Source organism: Nicotiana tomentosiformis, chromosome 10, assembly GCF_000390325.3.
Source record: "Nicotiana tomentosiformis chromosome 10, ASM39032v3, whole genome shotgun sequence".
NCBI classification, from domain to species: domain Eukaryota; kingdom Viridiplantae; phylum Streptophyta; class Magnoliopsida; order Solanales; family Solanaceae; genus Nicotiana; species Nicotiana tomentosiformis.
Genome location: NC_090821.1, coordinates 27,904,021 through 27,919,554, shown reverse-complemented (window position 1 = coordinate 27,919,554; position 15,534 = coordinate 27,904,021). Strand labels below are relative to the sequence as shown.

The 15,534-nt window shown below is 43.4% G+C and overlaps 1 protein-coding gene across 1 annotated transcript; it reads right to left on the bottom strand.

Moving 5' to 3' along the window:
* Window positions 1-1,164: 1,164 nt before the first annotated feature.
* LOC138899921 (uncharacterized) lies at window positions 1,165-1,491 on the bottom strand. The gene has a single exon (XM_070186622.1). The coding sequence runs from the start codon at window positions 1,489-1,491 to the stop codon at window positions 1,165-1,167; it is 327 nt and encodes a 108-aa protein (XP_070042723.1).
* Between the last annotated feature and the right edge of the window lie 14,043 nt (window positions 1,492-15,534).

Here is a 15,534-nt window from a genome sequence, read left to right as displayed (position 1 = left end):
TCTACAAACATTGGGTAAGTTATCCTAATCAATTTAAAACTATATTTCATGATTATATCTTAGATTCAACATCAAAATTATGTAAATCAAAGTGAAAATTTGTGAAATTTTGCCTATGTTTTGAAAAATGAGAATTTGAGTTTTGAGAGTCGATTTAGACTCGGATTTGAAAACTAACCACATATATGTACGCATGGGGCTATGAGTACTCGTAATCTAGCCTTGAACCCGGTTTTTGACCGGGCGGGCTTGGTGTCATGTCCCGATTCCCACTATAGGCCGTGATGGCGCCCAACATCACTGCTAGGTAAGCCAACGGTCTGAAACACACCCGAGGCACCCGAGACCTCATCCAACTCCACCAACAAGTCCATAAACATCATACGGACCTGCTCAGAACCCTCGGAACACGTAAAACAATAACGAATCTAAGAATCGCACCCCAAAACCAAATTGAATCAACTTATGAACTTCCAACTCTTCAACTAGCTTCGAACGCGCTGAATCATACTTAGACTACTCGAAATGACATCAAATTTTGCATAAAAGTCATAATTCACCATAAGGACCTATTCCCATGATCGGTATCCCAAACGGACCTTTATAACAACAAAGTCTACTCCAAACCAAATTTAAAAAACTATAAAACCTTCAATGTGCCAACTTTCAACATTAAGCGTTGTAACGCTCCCGGATCACCCAAAAGTCAATCCGAACACATGCCCAAGTCCAAAATCATCATACGAACCTATTGGAACAATCAAATCCCGATTTTAAGTCCGTTTACTAAAAATGTTGAGTCAAGTCAAATTCGGCCAGCTTAGGCCACTATTAAGGAACTAACTATTCTGATTTCAACCCGAACCCTTCCAAACCTAAACCAACTATACCCGCAAGTCCTAAAACATTAAAAAAAACATAATAGGAGTCTTAATTAGGGGAACAGGGATCTAGAAAGTAAAACAACTTGTCGGGTCATTACATTCTCCACCTCTAAAACAAACATTCGTCCTCAAACGGGTCTAGAATCATACATGGAATGCTAAATAAGTGTGGATATCTGCTCCACATGTCCTCCTCGGTCTCACAAGTCACATCCTCGACTGGTTGACCCCTTTACTAGACCTTTACCGCAGAAATCTTCTTAGACTTTAACTGGTGAACCTACCTGTCAACAATTGCAACTGGCTCCTCTTCATAACCCAAGCTCTCATCCAGCTGAACCGTGCTGTAATCTAACACATGTGACCTGTCAGCATGGTACTTCCAGAGTATAGACTTATGGAACACCAGATGAACTCCCGATTGACTGGGAGGCAAAGCGAGCTCATAAGCAACCTCCCCAACTCGCCTCAACACCTCAAATGAGCTAATAAACCATGGGCTTAGCTTGCCCTTCTTCCCTAACCTCATGATACCCTTCATCAGCGAGACTTTCAAGAGAACCTTCTCGCCCACAATAAATGATAAATCACATGCTTTCTCATCCATGTAACTCTTTTTTCTGGACTGTGTTGTGCGAAGTCACTCCTGAATTAACTTTACCTTCTCCAAGGCATCCTTCAGTAAATCCCCGCCATAAAACCTAGCCTCGCCGGGATCAAACCATCCGATGGGTGAACGACATCGCCGACAATATAAAGCCTCAAATGGAGCTATCTCGATGCTAAACTGATAATTGTTGTTATAAGCAAACTCAGCCAAAGGCAAGAATCAATCCCAGTGCACTTCAAAGTCAATCACACACGCTCTGAGCATATCCTCCAGAATCTAAACTGTCCGCTTTGATTGCCGGTCGGTCTATGGATAAAAGGCTGTGCTGAGCTCTACCAAAGTACCCAACTCACTATGTACTGCTCTCTAGAAATGCAAAGTGAACTTAGGGCCTCTATCTGAAATAATGAAAACGGGCACACCATGCAACCGGACAATTTTCTGAATGTAAATCTGAGCCAATCTCTCTGAAAAGTACCCAGCCATCATTGGAATAAAGGGTGTTGACTTGGTCAGCCTGTCGACAATGACCCAAACGGCATCAAACTTTCTCAACGTTCGCGGCAAACCAACTACAAAGTCCATAGTGATGTACTCCCATTTCCACTCCGATATAACCATCTGCTGGGGTAGGACACCTGGTCTCTGATACTCATACTTAACCTGCTGGATAGTTAAACATCTCATTACATTCTCAACTATGACCTTCTTCATCCGCCGCCACCAATAATGCCATATCAGGTCACGACACATCTTCTTAGCACCTAGATGAATGGAATACTGAGAATTGTGTGCCTCCGCTAGAATATTCTCCTTCAAGCTATCAACATTAGGAACACATAGGTGACCATGGAGCCCCAGAACACCATCCTCACCGATAGTAACCTCCTTGGAGTAAGAACCACCCTGCAGTACCGTCTCTTTAAGAACCAACAAGTGCGGATCATCATACTGACGAGCCTTGATCCGCTCAAATAATGAAGACTGAGCCACAACATATGCAAGAACTCGACTAGGCTCTGAAATATCCAACCTCACAAGTCTGTTAGCTAAGGACTGAATGTCCAAAGCCAATGGCATCTCCTCTACTGAAATGAATGCAAAAAAACCCATACTCTTTGCCTTTCGGATCAAAAACTCGCCCCTCCTGCATCAATACACAACCCAGGCCAATGCGTGAAGCGTCGTAATACGTAGTATACATCCCTAAATCGGAAGGCAACACTAACACAGGTGATGTAGTCAATGCGGTCTTGAGCTTCTGAAAGATCGCCTCGCAATCATTGGACAATTAGAACGGCGCACCCTTCTGGGTCAATCTAGTCAAAGGTGCTGCATTAGATGAGAAGCCATTCACAAACTGATGATAATAACCTGCTAAACCCAAGAAACTCCGGAACTCGGCCGGGTGGTAGGACGAGGCCCACTCTTGACTACCTTGATCTTCCTGGGATCTACCTTAATACCCTCACCTGATACAACATTCCCCATGATGCCACGGAATCTAACCAAAACTTGAACTTGGAGAACTTATCATATAGCTTCTATTCTGGCAAGGTCTGAAGCACAACTCTCAAATGCTGCTCGTGCTCCTCCACACTACGCGAGTTGATCAATATCTCATCATTGAAGACGATGACAATTGAGTCAAGATATGTCTGGAGCACCTGGTTCATAAAATCCATAAATGTCGTCGGGGTGTTGGTCAAGCCGAAGGACTTCACTAGAAACTCATAGTGTCAATATCAAATCCGAAAAGCCATCTTCGGAACATCCGAAGCTTGCATCTTCAGCTGATGATACCTAGATCTCAAGTCAATCTTAAAGAACACCCTAGCAACCTACAACTAGTCAAACAAACCATCAATACGTGGCAATGGGTACTTATTCTTAATTGTAACTTTGTTCACCTGGCGTAATCAATGCACATCCAAATACTCACATCCTTCCTTTTCACAAACAATACCGGTGGACCCCAAGGCGACACACTCGGTTTGATGAACCCCTTCATGAGAAACTCCTCATGCTTTTCCTTCAATTCTTTCAACTCTTTCGGAGCCACGTAGTACGGTGGAATAGAGATAGGCTGGGTACCTGGTGCCAAATAAATGCTGAAATCGATATCATGATCTAGTGGCATGCCTGGTATATCGGAAGGAAATACATCGGAGAACTCTCGCTCCATGGACACTGAATCAATCGTAGGAGTCTCTATGGCAGTATCCCAAACATAAGCCAGACAAGCCAAACAACCCTTCTCGACCATGTGTTGAGCCTTCAAGAAAGAGATAACCCGACTAGATGCACTGATAGATGAACCCCTCCACTCCAATCTAGGCAACTTTGGCATCGCCAAGGTAATAGTCTTGACATAGAAATCAATAAAGGCATGGTATAGAGACAACCAGTACATGCCTAGGATGACCTCAAAGTCGGTAATGTCGAGCAACAAAAGATCTGCTCTAGTCTCATAACAACAGAAAGTCACAATGCAGGACCGGTAAACCCGATCCACAACAACGGCGTCGCCCACTTGTGTGGACACATATACAGGAGCACCCAAGGACTCAAGAGAGATATCTAAATAATGAGAAAATAGAGAAGAACCATATGAATATGTAGACCTTTGACCAAATAGTACCTAATCATCCCTATCGCAGAAAGAAATAATACATGTGATCACGGCTTCTGAGGCTATTGCATCTGGTCTTGCTGGAAAAGCATAGAACCTAGCTGGAGCGCCACCCGACTGGCCTCCACCTCTAGGGCGATCCTTACTCACCTGACCTCCACCTTTGGCAGGCGGGACAACTGGTGCGGTAGCTATTGTGGTGATCATGGTCTAATGGCCCTGCTATACTGCTTGCCCCGAAGCCTGATGTAAAATTTCCTCATGTGACCAAGCTCCCCGCACTCATATCAACCTTTCGGTGTGGAAGATGACTGACCCTGAGTCTGACCCTGGAGACCTGAATACCCAATTGAAGAACCCTGAATAGCCGGTGAACGGTAGGAGCTCTCTGAAATGGCGCTAAAATAAGGCCGCATTGGCGTACCCCGAGAAGGCGGTGGTGCTAAATAAGTGGGCCTGCTGGACTGACCCCTCATGAACTGGCCCCTGCCCCCATATGGGGCACTGTTGAATCCTCCAGAATGCCGATGCCTCTTCTCCCCCATCTTAAACAATCGGCCTTGGTTGCGGATACCCTCAATCCGCCGAGCTATTAGCATAACCTGCTCGTAAGGAGTCCCATCTCAACCTCTCGGGCCATCGTAACCTGAATACCATAATGCAAGCCCGCAATACACCTCTGCCCTCTCTCTGCATCATTGGGGAGTATCATAAGTGCATGGAGAGACAACTCAGAGAACCTCGCCTCATAATCGGTCACAGACATATGACCTTCCTGGAGCCGCTCAAACTAACCTTGTAGCTCTTCCCTCTGAGAGGGTGGAATATATCTCTCTAGAGAGAGACGTGTGAACTGGTCCTAAGTCAAGGGAGGCGAACCCGCTGGTCTACTATGAATATAGGACTGCCACCATCTACGGGCCCTGTCCTCTAACTGAAATTTGGTGAAGTCGACCACGTTTGACTCCATACTCTCATGTTGTCCAGCATGTCTCTGCAATGATCAATAAAATCCTGGGGGTACTCATTTCACTCACCGCCAATAGCACGAGGATGCAGTTTTTTCCATCTATCCAACAACTTATGCGGCTCGACAATCGCATCTGGTCTGGACTCTAGTGCAGCTGCTGCAACTGGCTGAGCCTCGCCCACAAGTAGTGCACCTGGGGTCTGATATATGGCAGCACCGTGCCCTGAAGCCTGAGCGATAGGGTCTGTGTTCCCCCTCCCGCCTGAGATGTGGCTGGGTCTGCTGGAAATAAACTAGCCTGCATCATAGATTCCATGAACCGCAGCATACGGCCTATGACCTCCTGAAAGCCCGGTGCGGACATGAAATCTGTCGGGGCCGACTCAGCTGCAAGCGCCTCATCCGGCTCCTAGCAGGAGCTTGAGCCCTCCCTCGGCCTCTACCTCAGCCTCTAGCAATAGGGGGAGAAGCTCCTCCACCGCTGGGTACATATGGCGCGCGCGTTCTCACCATCTGTGAGAGAATAAGAGAAAGATACTTAGCACAATATCAACTGCATGATAGGAGATAAAGAAAGACAAGTTTCCTAACACCATATAAACTCCCGAAGATAAGTACAGATGTCTCCACACCGATCCGCAAGACTCTATTTGGCTCGCTCATGGCTTGTGAGACCTATGTGAACCTAGTGCTTTGATACCAAGCTGTTACGACCCAATTCCCACTATATGCCATGATGGCACCCAACGTTGCTGCTAGGCAAACCAACGGTGAACTATCCATGTAGTTGTATATTTTAATATTTTTAAAGTCATTGATTTTATTTAATAATGAAACAAATAGTATGTGATCGTACTAATGTAAGGCATGAACTAAACATGAGAGTAAAGTTATGAATGTAATAATCAAGAACCATGAATATCTACTAGAATTTTCCAAAACCCGGTAGCACAAGTGCACGAGCATTTAGTAGAATATACAAACTCCCTAAAACTACTGTCTGAAACAGAATAAACAGAAATGATAAACATAACAAGAGAAGGCTCCGGGTGATGCAGAATGGAGCATGAGAAGTAGCTCACCACTAGGCCTCCGAGTAATGCGGATGCACGCCTGGACGAACACCAGATGTTCCTGCCTCAGAACCTGCACAATTTATGCATAAGTGTAGCGTGTGTACGTAAACAATGTGTACCTAGTAAATATCGAGTCTAACCTCGAAGAAGTAGTGACGAGTTATCGACATCGACACTTACTAGTGGTCCATATACATAATGTGCAAGAATTATAAATATGCATAAAATACCACATCAATAAAGAAATAAGAGGCAATAATTAAATGATTCATAAACAAAGTAACAAATTAAAAAGTCCCCAAATATCACATGCTTATCTCAACAAGCAAGGGCCAACACGTAATTAAATTTCTTAAGTCATGAAGGATATGTCGTGTAAAATCGGACTCCTAGCGACAACACACACGAATTATGTCGAGGTCGTACGGCCCAATATATAACAATCGTATACATACACTACCGAGGTCGTACGGCCCGATCCATGGATGCATCACATTATATATATAAATATCGTCGAGGCATTCGGCCCGGTCCAAAGGAATAGGGAAACTCTTTGGACTACGAATTTCGTGTTTACAACCCAAGGCAAGCCCATAAACGAATTATGAATTTTTCCATCAATAATTAATCATTACACCAAATCTCTAAGTGGTGAAGCTCGTTCTAACATAATCTTCAATCAAATTTTACTTATTAATTCATGTAATTAAACTAACAAGTTGAGTTTAAATAGTGTAAGTATAGCATGGTAAAGTCCTATGTCTACCTGGACATATCATGAATTTTAGCTACGTATGGACTCGCATCACTTCGTACATACGTAGCACCCACAATTAGTAGCAAATAATAATTTAAACACTTATGGGGTTAATTCCCTCTTACAAGGTCAGGCAAGAGACTTACCTCATTTCCAAATCCACTTTCCAATCCACAAATCACACTAAAAGCCTCACGTTGGTGCCGAGCAATCCAAAACTAGCCAAAGCTTGTACAAACTAATCAATATTTTCTCAAAAACGCATAATTTAACCCAATTCGGAAGATTCCTAAAATTCACTCTCGGGTCCACGTGCTCGAATTTTAGAAATTTATATAAATAAATGTTACCCATAACCTCACGAATACAAATATATAATTTCTACCAAATTCCATAATCAGTTTCGTTGTCTAATCACATTTTTATCAACACACAGGTTTTTCAACAAACACCTAAATTTTCATATTTTACTTGTTAAAATCAACCCGTAATCTATGTATTTTAACTTACATTATATAGAAATCACTTACCTTCAATAACTAGGTTAAAACCCTTCTCCAAGAAGCTCTAGAATCGGCCAAGAAATGTGAGAAATGAACAAAATAGGCCAAAGTCACGTTTTTTATAAAGTCCACTGCCCAGCGATCCTTCTTCGCGATCGCGACAAGTGCCTCGTAATCGTGACGGAAAAAATGCCCAGGCTTAGAATAAATCCTTCGTGAATGCGACCGGGTCCTCGCAATCGCAAAAGCTAGCCTAGCCCAAGCATCCCGAACACAATCCGCCCTTCGCGAACGCAAAGGTCAATGACCCACTGACCCCCTGGCCCTCTAACCCTTCTTGAAGCTTCGTGAATGCGACCAGTTGATCATGAATGCGTATGGTAAATTTCCCAACCCCCCAATTCTATATGTGCAAACACTACACCACCTCCACGTTCGCGAAGAAGGAAACCAGAACCAGCATATCAGCAGTTTTGGACTTAGCTCCGGGCGGTCCGAAACGCACTGCTGCCACCCGAGACCCCCTCCAACTACACCAACAAGCCTATAAAGATAATACGGACCTGCTCCAACCCCCAGAACAAGTAAAACAATAACGAAACTAAGAATTGCACCCCAAAACCAAATTGAATTAACTTATGAACTTCCAACTCTTCAACTAGCTTCGAACGCGCTGAATCATACTTAGACTACTTTAAATGATACCAAAATTTGCGTATAAGTCATAATTCCTCATACAGACCTATTCCAAGGCTCGAAATCCCAAACGGACCTGGATAACCCCAAAGTCTACCCCAAACCAAATTTAAAGAACTAAAAAATCTTCAATGTGCCATCTTTGAGCATTAAGCACCGAAACACTCTCGGATCACCCGAAACTTGATCCGAACACACGCCCAAGACCAACATCATCATACGAATCTATTGAAATCATGAAATCCTGATTCCGAGGTTGTTTACTAAAAATGTTGACTCAAGTCAAACTTGGTCGTGGTAGGCCACTATTAAGGAACAAAGTATTCTGATTTAAACCCGAACCCTTCCAAACCTAAACCGACCATCCCCACAAGTCGTGAAATAGTAAAAGCACATGCAAGAAGTCTTAATTAGGGGAACGGGGATCGAGAAAGCAAAATGACAGGTCGGGTCAATACACTCGGGGTTAACTTTTTGGGAATTTTATAAATATCAAAGCTTTATTGATTGTAATTGTTTTGCCTTGTAGTGGTTGATGATATTAAATCACTTTTGGTTATAACTGAGTCGTATGGAGGAGAATGTTAGGGGAAAACCTATTTTTGAGGGTTAAGTTAGCCTAGTTGAGGTAATTATCTTACCTATCTTTGTGTGGGGGAATTGCCATTTAGGATTCGGGTTGATTGTGCTATTTGTGTTATATGAAAGCCGTGTACGCAAGCAGACGAGTGGAAACACAGGTTATATATGATATTTGACTGGTTTAGGTTATTGAGACTGTTTCCATGCCTTTAATTGAATTGTTATATCATGTTATAATTCTCATTGTTAATCTACTCTTACATGTGTTAGTCTACCCTTACATGCTTTATTTGACATTGTTAACACTTGTTCTACCTGTTACTTGATACTTTTCTCTTAAATGTTTTAGTTGAAGTTATTGCCTTCCTTATTGCCTAGTTACATTTTTTATTGTTAAGCAATTCACATTCATTTTTGTTATTATTGAGATTCTTGTACACATAGTGGTTGAGCTTTGGGCTATTTGTTGTGAAAACATTGATATTGCTAATTCTTTCGGCAAGTTGTGGCATATGGGCAGTTGTGGTGCGAGTTGTGGTTATGTTGTGATATTGATACGCATGTGGTGGTATAAGGCTACGGGTTGATACGCATGCGGTGAGATAAAGTGGGCTTGATACGCGTGTTTCTTGTAGGGGAACTACTTGAAGCCACGCGATAAGATAAGGTGGGCTAAAATGCGGGTAGCTATTTCGGGAAAAATGATTTTCAAAACAAAATGCAAGGGTCCCGTGGTGATATAAGGAAATGTTGTGATTGAAATTGAGAAATGTGAATACGATGCGGGTCCTCGATTGTTATTCTTGTTGTGCATCTCATATTGAAAAGAGTTATTTGTTGAACAGTTCTTGTTGCTTTTATTCTTCCTTGTCTCACCATTTATGTTAGTATTTGATTAATTGTGATTCTCATTATTTTCCTCCTTCTTGTTGTGTTTGTGCTTACAATTATGTCATTAGTTTACGTTATTAAACTGCTTTATTATTATACATTTCCCCGCTTCCCATTACTTCTCATTATTATACTTCATCCTGTTTATCATGTCCTAGTAGGTGTCTTGACCTGGCCTCATCACTACTCTGCTGAGGTAACGCTTGATACTTACTAGGTACCATTGTGGTCTACTCAAACTATGCTTCTGCAAGTCTTTTGTGCAGATCCAGGTACATCTGCTTGTGCTGGACGTTAGTGATTCACTTGTTAGCTGCCTTCCAGAGACTTCAAGGTATAACTGCTCGATGTCCGCAGTCCTCGGAGTCACCTTCCATTATAATCTCATTGTTGTTGTTTTCTCTATCAAATAGTGTTGTAGTAGACGTTTTAGAATATTCTGTAGAGCTTATGACGCGGTTCCACAGGTATTGGGAATTATGTTGTTGAGGTTATATTTTGGAAGTTAGTATGAGTTTATCTGTTTTACCTTAGTATCTCAGTTTGCGTTATTTTTGTTATGTTATTATTAAATGGTTAGCTTACCTAGTCTTAGAGACTAGTTGCTATTACGACATCCTAAGGTGGGAAATTGGGGTCGTGATAGTAGCATAGCGCATGGATCTGTCTCAAATGATGAAAGCCAGTGTAAGTGTAAGGTATGATTGAGAAGAATATTTCAAATCAGTGAAAGATGCACCAAGCTGGATAGTCATATCTTTAAAAAGGAAGGTAGAGTCGTGATGATAGTATGATTATGGGGTGGTCATGAAGACCAGAATGGGTATGTGTATTTGAAAGGTCTAGGTTCAACACAAGTCAACCAGAGTTTAGTCAGACAAACAGAACCTAATAGTGGATAACAAGTAGAAGGTACATGTAACAGATAAAGAATACATAACAATAGCTGATAGAGAATATATATCGCAATGGCTTAACTGAAGAGCCCAAGAAAAGGCTCTATGCGAAAGCGAGAGGATCGACGTGAATGTGATGCACTGGGCCTCCTACTCCTCGAGAACGCGGGGCCCAACATGCGAACACGTAAGGCAACTGGGTTGCCCGACAACAAGTCAATACCAAAATCGATATTCCAATCAGGCAGCATGCCTAAAAGATCCGCTGGAAATACATCTGGAAGTCACTCACTATAGGAAGTGACTTAACTGTAGGAGTATCATGACTGACATCTCTCACAAAGGCTAGATAAGCATCACACCTCTTCTCAACCATCTGATGTGCCTTTAGAAATGACACAACCCTAGTAGGAACATAATCCAAAGAACCCCTCAGCTCTAATCATGACAAACCTGGAATAGCCAATGTCACAATCTTGGCGTCACAATCTAGAATAGCATGATAGGGCGACAACTAATCGATGCCCAAGATAACATCAAAGTCTACTACTCTAAGTAACAATAGATCAACTCTGGTCTCAAAACCACCAATAACAACTAAGCACGACCGATGCACACAGTCCACAATAATAGAATCTCTCGCAGGCGTGGGACACATAAACAAGAGAACTCAAAGAATCATGAGATATATCAAAATACGGAGAAAAGTAAAATGACACATATAAATAAGTGGATCCCGGATCAAATAAGACTGATGCATCTCTATGGTAAACTGGAACCATACTTGTAATGACTGCGTCAGAAGCAACAGCCTCCATCCTTGCTAGAAAAGCATAGAATCTGGCTTGGCCTCCCCCTCTAGGGAGACCTCTACCAGCCCATCCCCTACCCCTAGCTGGTTGTGCAGGTGGAGCGGAAACTTGGGTAACAACATGGCTTGAGAAGTATGTGGACCTGACTTAATTCGTGGAGCCTGAGTAGTGTGGGGAGGTGCACCACTCCTGAGTCTAAGGCAGTCTCTAACAATGTGATAGGTATCACCACACTCAAAGCAAGCTCTCAGTGGGCACGACTATTGGACTGGCTTGGGCATGGTCATCTGGACTGACTGCTAAAGGCACCACGTGCAGGAGGTATACTAGAAAGTCGCTGATCAAAGTGTGCAACTTGAGACGTCGGAACAACTGGAGCACCACTAGAAGCTAAAAGTGCTGAGTGAACTGGACGGCCCATAGAGCCTCTACCATGACGGACTATAGCTGCAGCGTGGCCACCACTAAATCCTCCCGTACCTCGAGGCTTCTTGGCTTCCCTGTCATCTCTCTCACGACCCCACATACCCTCCAACCTCCATGCAATCGCTACCACCTGTTGATATGGGGCATCAAACTCCAACTCTCGAGCCATGCTAAATCTAATACCATAGTTGAGCCCCTAGATAAATTGACAAACTCGCACTCTGACTATAGAGACCAAAGCAGGTGCATGTCTGGACAAATCATTGAACCCGACTGCATACTCTGACACTATCATAGTACCTTGGCGTAGCTGGTCAAACTCCGCACGCCATGCATCCTTAAGGGTCTGAAGAACAAACTCTCTCAAGAATAACTCTGAAAACCAAGTCCATGTAAGTGAAGTTGCATCGACTGGGATACCCTCCTCGTACACTAGCCACCATTGATATGCCACTCCAGACATCTCAAAAGAAGTGAAAGCAACCCCGCTCGTCTTCACAATACCCATGGTGCAGAGAATACGGTGGCACTCCTTTAGAAAGCCATGTGCATCCTCTGAAACCAAACAACTGAAGGTAGGAGGGTGATACTTCTTGAACCTCTCAAGTCTAATTTGCTCCTCCTCAGATGTTGCTACCCTAACCACGGTCTGAATCAGAACAATAGGTTGTACGGGTATAACCTCTGGAACCTGATCAACCTGGACCAGCTGCTCTGGGGTACGCACTGTGGGAGTCTGATCTATTCCCCAAGCCTACGATGGGGCTCGTGCAAGTGGAATCAACCCTACCTGAGCTAAGGTACCGAACATGCTTAAGAACTGTACGAGGTTCTCCTGTAGTGCAGGGGTGGCAACAAGCGCCTTCGGTGCCTGTCCCCCAACAGGAGCCACTGGTGGCTCCTCTGTCGCAACTCAGGAAGGTGCTCTAGCTGCACCACGTGCTCCTCCTCGGACTCTACCCTGACCCCGGCCTCCGCGGCTCTAGCAGGGGGCGCGAGTGTCTGATTGTTGGATCTAGTAGTGCATGTCCTCACCATCTATGAGATAATAAAAAGTCAACCAGTTCGCATTATAAGGAATCAAAGAAGTGAAGTCTTCCTAACAGTTACTTAGCCTCTCGAAGATAAGTACAGACGTTTCTGTAACGATCTGCAAGACTCTACTAAACCTGCATATGACTCATACCACCTATGAACCTAGAGCTCAGATACCAACTTATCACGATCCAAATTTTCCTTTGTAGGATGTCGTGATGGCACTTAGTCTCTACGACTAGGTAAGACTAACGTTCAATATAACTTGACAGAATATTAAACAAAATACTAAAAACAAGTTTCAATAACTGATATAAACTCCTCAAAACATAATGACCAACAAAACACTCCCCAAGACCGGTGGAACTAAGTCATAAGCTCTACAGAGTAAAACTAGAATAACTTCTACATTTCTATCTGAAAGAAATATAACAGTAAATAAGAATAAGGGAAGGTGACTCCGAGGCCTGCAGACGCCGAGCAGGCATATCTTGAAGTCTTCGTAAAGCAGCTAACAGATGATCTCTAATGACCGGCAAGAGCAGACATACCTGGATGTGCACAAAAATATGCAAAAGCATAGTATGCGTACACCATAATGGAGCGTGTTACCATGGACTTCGTTGTTGGGCTCCCATAGACTTTGAAGAAGTTCGACGCTATTTGGATGATTGTGGACCGGTTGACCAAGTCCACGCATTTAATTCTGGTCGTGACTAAAAACTCTTCGGAGGGCTTGGCTGAGATCTATATCTGCAAAATTGTCCGTCTTCATGGTGTGCTGGTGTTTATTATTTCTGATCGAGGCACGCTGTTCACATCGCAGTTTTGGAGAGTAGTGTAATGAGAGTTGGGCATACGGGTTGAGTTGAGTACATCATTCCACCCTCTGAAGGATGGACAGTTCGAGCGCACCATTCAGATTTTGGAGGATATCCTACGCGCTTGTGTTATGGATTTCAGGGGTTCTTGGGATTACTTTCTACCACTTGCAGAGTTTGCCTACAACAACAACTACCAATCCAGTATTCAGATACTCTTTATGAGTCCTTATATGGAAGGCGGTGTCGATCTCCAATTTGGGTGGTTTGAGCCGGGGGAGGCTAGGTTTTTGGGCACGGATTTGGTTCAGGATGCCTTGGAAAAGGTCAAGTTGATTCAGGATTGGCTTCGTATGGCACAGTCTAGACAGAAGAGTTACATCGATCAGAAGGTTCGTGATGTTGCATATATGGTGGGAAACAAGGTATTGCTCAGAGTATCGCCCATGAAGGGTGTGATGAGGTTCGGGAAGAAGCATAATTTGAGCCCTTGGTATATTGGCCCTTTTAAGGTGATTGAGAGGATTGAAGAGGTGGCCTACAAGCTTGCATTGCCACCTAGGCTATCGAGTGTTCACCCAGCATTTTATGTTTCTATGCTCCGGAAGTATTATGGTGATTCGTCTCATGTTTTGGACTTCAGCATGGTTCAGTTATATGGAGATTTGACTTATGATGTGGAGTTGGTGACCATTTTGGATTGGTAGGTTCGAAAGATGAGATCAATGAATATAGCTTCAGTGAAAGTTCAGTGGAGAGGCCAGCCAATCGAGGAGTCTACTTGGGAGACCGAATGAGAGATGTGGAGTAGATATACAAGCCTATTTGAGACTCCTAGTATGATTCTAGACCCGTTCGAGGATGAACCTTTGTTTAAGAGGGGGAGAACGTGACGACCCGATCGGTCGTATTCTGTATTGCAGCCTTGTTCCCCTATTTATTATTTATCCTATTTTCACTTGTTATTACGTGATAAGTTGGGATGGTTGGTTAGGTTCCAGGGATGTACCGAAATGAATTTGGACACTTAGTCCCAAGGTTTAAAGCCTAAGTTGAAAGAGTTGACCGGATGTTTACTTATGATGAAACCGCTCAGAAATAGAGTTTTGATGGTCTGGTAGCTCCGTATGGTGATTTTGGACATAGGAGTATGTCTGGATATTTATTTAGATGCCCGTAGGTCATTTTGGCTTGAATTGGCAAAAGTTGGAAAGTTGAAGGCTTGGAAGGTTGAGAAGTTTGACCGAGAGTTGACTTTGTTGATTTCGGGCTTGGATATTGGTTCTGGGAGTTGGAGCAGGTCCGTTGTGTCATTTATGACTTGGGTGCAAAATTAGAGTCCAATCGAAGTTGGATTGATAGATTTCAACATCGATTTTAGAAGTTGGAAATCCGTTATTTTCAATAGGCTTAAATTGGGGTGTGATTCATGTTTTTATGTTGTTTGATGTGATTTGATGCTTCACTAAGTTTGTATGACGTTTTAGGATGTGTTGGTATGTTTGGATGGGGTATCAGGGGCCTCGGGTGGATTACAGATAGTTAACAGAACAAAAGTTATACTGGAAGCATTGCTGAGATTTTGGATTTTGCTGGTATGATCGCACTTGCAGTGGGCTTGGCCGCAGGTGCGGCTGGAGGGGTGCAAAAGCGGAGCTTGGTCTGGCTATGGTAGTGTCACAGGTGCGAAGAAAAACCGCATATGCGAGTCCGCAGAAGCAGAATGTTGGTCACAGATATGGTGTAGGGTGGTCTAGGTTTGCATCGTAGAAGCGGAGGGTGTTCCGTAGAAACGGCTGGTCGGTGTTTAAGTTGTCTTCGCAGAAGCGACACTTTTTTCGCAAAAGCAGAACCGCAGGTTTTATTTAGCCCGCAGAAGCAAAAGTGCTGGGCAGTGATTTAAAAATCAATGGTTTGATTTTTCTTTCATTTTGGGAGTTTCG